Genomic DNA, 6,459 nt, shown 5'->3' on the forward strand with positions numbered 1-6,459 from the left:
TATACATATACTTACATACTACATACGTAGAGTATGCTCGGGATAAGGATTCTGGTTTGTTATTGTGTGCGTGAACTGTGTGGCTCAAAACAATTTCGCTCAGAATATTTAATTTTTTTATTTAAAAAGAAAATATATGTTTATTTAACATACATACATCTGAGTTAAGCTGGAAATTTCAACGGACAATTAAAAATATATTATATAATCGAAGAAACCAGACATTGATGTCATTAATTAAATATTTGCAAAATTCAAAATCTTTCACTAGTCAAAAAAATAATGAAGTCTTTAGCTATTCTTCAAAAGCAAAAAGATATAAAATGGAGAAAAAAATTATTCGCAGATTGCTTAATGGCTGGACGACTCTATTAAATTATTAGAATGCATTGAATAAATTAAAAAATTATCATTGGCGCAACGATAAGAATAATAACTTTTTAAGCCCTACAGAGAATAGTGTAAAAAAACCAACAACGTAGGGATTAATGGAAAAATAATTAAAATATTTTAATCTACGGGTAAAAGAACGAATAACTTACAGTGTATATTTGAAGCCTTGATATCAAAAATTTCATTTATAAATAAAAAACAGTGGCACGAATTTAGTGACCTACCCATGGGACAGTAGGCATATCTGGGTTATAGTAATATCAACACAAAATTATTTAAAATAAATCACTAGAGAAGATCGAACTTCTGTGCCACACTGCACTTTAATGAAGAATACCAGCGTCGACGAATCAGCGACTGTCCTTAAAAGAGAAAGCGAGACAACAAAGTACACGCTACATCGCTTCTCCCTCTCATATACATGTACACGCACACAATAAAAAACCAGCATCCTTATCCCGAGCGTACTTTACATGTGTAACAGTACAAAACCGAAATATTAATTTTGACACAAATTTCACATAAAAAATACAGAGGAAATAAATTTTATTACAATTATAAAAGAAATTAGATGATTGTATTTATTATATGTATCATATGTAGGTAGAGAAACAAAGTATATTTTAGTGATGTTCTCTTTGTAAAAAGTAGTATTTTAAAAAAACTAACGAATCTAATGTGTTGTATTTCATTGAACCTCTAATTTTTGAACAAAAATTGTTGGCCACGGAAAATACATAAAAATAATTATACAGATTTTACAAAACTGGACTTCTTTTGCCAGTGGATTCTAAATTTTTAAAATGTATTTTTAAATTTGTTTATTTTTAAATCGGAAAAAAATATTTAAGTGAAATAACCGGATACCCGTTGAAAGTTACCCGGTTTTCGGTTCCATGAAAAACATGGCGGGTACCCGGGTACCCGGTTTCGGTTCTACCCGGTTCGAAAGCCCTAGTTAGTGCTCATCATCGTTGTGTTGGAAATAAGGGTGCGTGTACGCATGCATGCATACATACATACTTTTCCGCGAATTTGTTACACCGATAGGAGTACGTTACAAGTACTAAATCAGGGCTGCTTTAAGAGTAGGGTGACCATACGTTGGAAATTGAGCTAAAAATTATAATGTGTTATATTTTTATTATAAATTATTGTCATGTTGTGGTATTTTGTAATCAATAAAACAATTCCTGTAATATTCTATTGGTATTTAAAAAAATATTATATTGAACAGATATTCAACCTGGAGAGTGATACCAAAACTGCTCTCATGTTTTTGAGTTAAATATATATATATATAAATAAACAAAAAAAGTAAGAAAGTGATATTTTACACTTTTCTCAACAAATTAAATTAAAAAAGTAAAAATTAATTGCACTTGTAATTTCACGTGGTCACCCTATTATATTTTCTCACCAATACTATGACGATGAGCGTTCATATCTTGGACGGACTGTACAGCCCTGTCTTAATAAAACTCTTGTGAATTTATAGGTTGAAATACAACTTAAGTATATATAAGCGCGTTGATAAGATATTTCATAGAAAAAAATTGTAGCATACAATTTTAATTCATAGCGTGGAGTATATAAGGTTATAAACATGAATAAATATCGTAGAATAACTGAAAGCAAAGAAGAAGAGCCTTGTGTTTATAAAAAAATTCAACATCCCTTTTTTATTAAGCTTTGTAATTTAAAGATTGTATTTTCGAAATAAATAGTTAATGGATTATTCTAAAAACCTTTTATTAAAAAATATATTTCTGCATAAAGTCACTTTCACGTGTATAAACGTATGTATGATTGATGATGAACATTTAAATTTCTTCTGCAAAACACATATTTGCACTAACATTGTCAATGCAATCAACAAATACTGCAGCCATGAAAAACACTTGGGTAATGCAATGGAAAATAACAAATTTTGTACAAATCGTTAATTTAAAAATACAAATATACACTAGTTGTTATTTTGTAGAATACTTATTTGATATGAAACTATTATTAATTTGTTTTTTATCCTTATTGACTCAATTTTTTCAGTTGTGAAAATATTTGCTTTTGATTTTGAAAAACATGGGTTATTTTTTTTATTAAATTTACAATTGATAGTAAACATAAAAATCATTAACTTTTAATTTTAGTGTAATACGTATAAATTACTGCGTACAAATATTATGTTTTTAATAAAAAAATAACAATAGATATTTATGACTGTACAAGTATATAATTTTGGTAATATTAAGAAACATTTCCACAAATGAAAAACCTCTACATTATGATCCAATTATAAGTTATATAATTAAGCAACTTTAATTGCTTTTTAAAATAAATTGAGACATTATTAGGAAAAAATCGTTTTTTTAATCGCTGACATTTATTTATTTTATAAATATATAAACTACAATTTACTAATTTTATTTTTTTATTTTTTTCATAGTTCCAAGAGTGGAAATCGTAGACAATCGAGGAGTTCTCATCAACGACAAATTTTACAAGCAAGGGTCTACAATTGAGCTTGTTTGCGTAATCAGTCGAGTTCCACAACCAAACGGTTACGTACAATGGAAACACGGTTTAAGAACTTTAAATTACGACACCACGAGAGGTGGCATTAGGTAAATATATGTTTTGTTTTACAGTTTAGTATATTACAATTTAAATTATAATACACGTTATTTTTATTTACTCAATAGCGTAAAAACTGAAATGAAACCAGAGGGTGCCATCAGCAGGCTTTATGTGGCGAACACCAACAAACATGATTCTGGGAATTACACCTGCTCCCTGGATGAAGCCGCTATGACAACAGTATCAGTGCACGTACTAAGTGGTAAAAAAATTATATTTATATTTTTATTTAAACACACAAAACATATTTTTATATACTTTTTCTACAGGTGAACATGCTGACGCTATGCAATACGGCGGATGCGATAAAAAAATAGCATCAGTAGTTAATTTTATAATATTAATTTATATATTTAAACATTTATCAATATTAATAACAATGAGATGACAAGGTTAAACGTAACAATTTTTTTTAACTGCAAATATTAATAAGGAAAAAACTGTAAATATGCGTATATATTTAAATATGTCCTGTCACGAAATCGTATTGTTCAATTTTTTTGTATAAGTGTTGAAAAGTATTAAACCAAATGAAATAATCCCACTACAAAAACTCACAAGCTCTTTTTGATTAAAATGTGAATATGTTTATAATATATCATGTTAGTTTAATATCATTTACAGAATATAAATTCATACATATTAAGCTTGTGGGTTTATGGTTAATTATATACGATTTTAATAAAAATTGTTTATAACTGTGTACATATTATATTTAATAAAGACCGTTTTATAAAGGTATAGTAAATAATGGATGTAATAATTATTTATGCATAAATAGTAAAATAAAAATGATTTTATTAACCAATTCTTCATTTTATCATTTTACCTAACACTCCTTTATATTGTAAAAAACATTTGCTTCATTTCTCTGAAAGCAAAGGTGAAGGAACTTAAAGTCTGCGTATTATATAATACTTTTTACACATTTAATTTTTATCCATGTAGATGATTCAACAACTCTTCGCCTGGAGGATAATAGGCAAAAATTTTCGACACTTTTTTCCGTATATTTTTAACAGCTGATACGATTCGCTGAGTTCTCGCAGAAGGGTGTCGCTAAGCATTTCTTCAAATTGCTAAAGGTTGCTGTCGACAATCTATCTATTCTCGGGGTATTCCAGTTTTGGCTTCCGAAACGTGTTCGAGAATCACGATCGCGTCCTCTTTTGATGACCGTTGGGGCTAAGACGTCCATTCTTGCGGACTCATGTCAGCTACAAGGAGTTGGTCCAGTTTGTTTTATATAATTTTATCATTTTATTTTAATTATATTTTTTATATTGATAATACAAAGAAACATTTTTAAATATTCTTTACCAAATATGAACTAAAAACTAAACAATTTTAAATATTTATAGGTACCTTTGTTTAAGAATTTTAAATTATTCTAACAAAGGATATGGTATATAAATACTGTATTTTACATACATGATGCACTTAACGATTTACATAGCTGTTTTATGTCACTTAAAATATATTAATAGAAGTCGACCACCAAATGTCATTTGCTTGCAAATTTTATATAAACAGATGCTACAATCATTAATATACATTTTAGTAGCTTTAATTCAAAACATATTATTTTTTGCGAGCTAGATAAATTGAGTTTGCTGATCCTAATCCGCTAATTTACTGACTAGAACGTGTGGATAAAGGACGCAATCGCAACTTGCTTGGTCACTGATCATTGCCAGATTGTCAATGCCACCCCTCCGCAACTTTATTAGGTAATTTTTTATACAACGAAGTTTACAAAAAGCCTCCAGATATAATTCGAATTCATTCTTGGTAATCTAAGATTTTGTGTCAACGAATAAATTTGCTTTATATGATACTATTGCCAATAAAGAGTAGTTAATCTCAGTGAGACAATAAATCCAGATCAGACGAGAATAAGTGGCATATCGTACAAAATGTAAATCGCTGATATATTTTTAAAGTGATGTGCTCTTCAAATACGTAACCAAGCATCCTTGACACTTAATTGAATACTTTGTCGATATGTATACTAAATTTTTATCTCTTCTCGAACGTAAATCCCAGCTCTACGATAAAAGTGAAGCATTTTTATTTATAATAGCGACTCTAAATCTCTTTGCAGGAATCTGTATGAAAACAACCAAATTCTGATTAACTGTAATTGGTCGACAATAATATGATACAATTAAGGTTATGCTCTATTAAATAAACAAAATGTAGCTATCTTAAACATTTTTGATAATCTAGATAAGCAAAACGCATTTTTAAAAGTAGTCATTATTTGTAAGTTTACTTTACATTGATTTTGAAGACTATCAGTAATATTTTTAGATTTTTTTATCATTAATTTAAACAACATTTTGCAATGGGGTTGATGTTTTTATAATTTATCGAGGTTTGCGATGTGAAATTTTTGTAACGTTTAACAGGAAATTATTTTTGGGTTTATTTTCCTGAATTTTAATATTTGGTAAGCATTGCTTCAATCTTCTTTAAAACATTATTTTACTAAATTATCAAGTCTCGTTTTAATTTTTTTTAAGCTTTAGTTTTAGTCAGTGGTTATCTTTTTTAAAGTATATTTTTAATTATAATGGTTTTGATTGATTGTTTGATAGTTAAGTAAATTGGCTTATTTTAACATTGATCTAGGATAGGATAGAGGAAAGATTTATTTAAAAATGAGGAATACAATAATTCTTCACACTTCAGTTTTTACTCACTTTAAATGGTTTAAGATATGAGAAATTTTATAATTTATAGTCTAAAGAAGAATTACTATTAACTTCAATATCGGTTGCTTTCAGTAAATTGCTTGTTATAGCAATATAATAAATATCTGTTATTCGTAGCGTAGAATAATGTATAAGCTTAGTCAGTGCTTTTAAATCTTTATTTGTTTTAAAATAAATTCGCAAAAGGTTTTACCGTTTTGATTTGACACTTTGCAATTCTAATCACGGGATTTAAAATAAAAATCTCCTACCGTGTGTGTGATTTCTCAAATAAGCGAAGAGATGATAAAAAAATTGCGCATCAATTTTAACCAGGGTTGTAAATATTATAATTATTTTAGGATTTTTTACCTAAGAATTGCAGTTTGATAATGAATTATATTTAATTTATTAAAAAAATATTTCTTACCACTAATAAATTATTCGATAGGTTTTATACTTGATTTTTTATTTATCGCAATCCGTTCCGCTTTCTAAGATAATAAGCTTACTAGATTACAGCGCAGGTGAAAATCGAAAATCATAATTAACATATATAATCTTAGGTAAATAATGTGAAGCTGTATTTGATGCTGTATTTCTATAAAAATTTTGTATCTATATTCACTATTTTAAGGATTAAGTGTTATACATTTCAATGATATTTATTTTTTTATTATTTATATTTTTTATTGTTTTTATAATTTTATTTTTTAAGACCACTTTAGTGGCT

The 6,459-nt window shown here is 27.6% G+C and overlaps 1 protein-coding gene across 1 annotated transcript; it reads left to right on the forward strand.

Moving 5' to 3' along the window:
* Positions 1-1,873: 1,873 nt before the first annotated feature.
* On the forward strand, positions 1,874-3,838 carry LOC148235237 (uncharacterized). Its single transcript, XM_088186731.1, has 4 exons — positions 1,874-2,298; positions 2,840-3,017; positions 3,096-3,232; positions 3,300-3,838. Exons 1-4 carry the CDS (start codon positions 2,124-2,126, stop codon positions 3,416-3,418), a joined length of 609 nt encoding a protein of 202 aa, XP_088042857.1. The 5' UTR covers positions 1,874-2,123; the 3' UTR covers positions 3,419-3,838.
* Positions 3,839-6,459: the final 2,621 nt, after the last annotated feature.

This window comes from Plectrocnemia conspersa, unplaced genomic scaffold (genome assembly GCF_051122295.1).
Source record: "Plectrocnemia conspersa isolate PC_06_02 unplaced genomic scaffold, ASM5112229v1 ptg000005l, whole genome shotgun sequence".
Classification (NCBI taxonomy): domain Eukaryota; kingdom Metazoa; phylum Arthropoda; class Insecta; order Trichoptera; family Polycentropodidae; genus Plectrocnemia; species Plectrocnemia conspersa.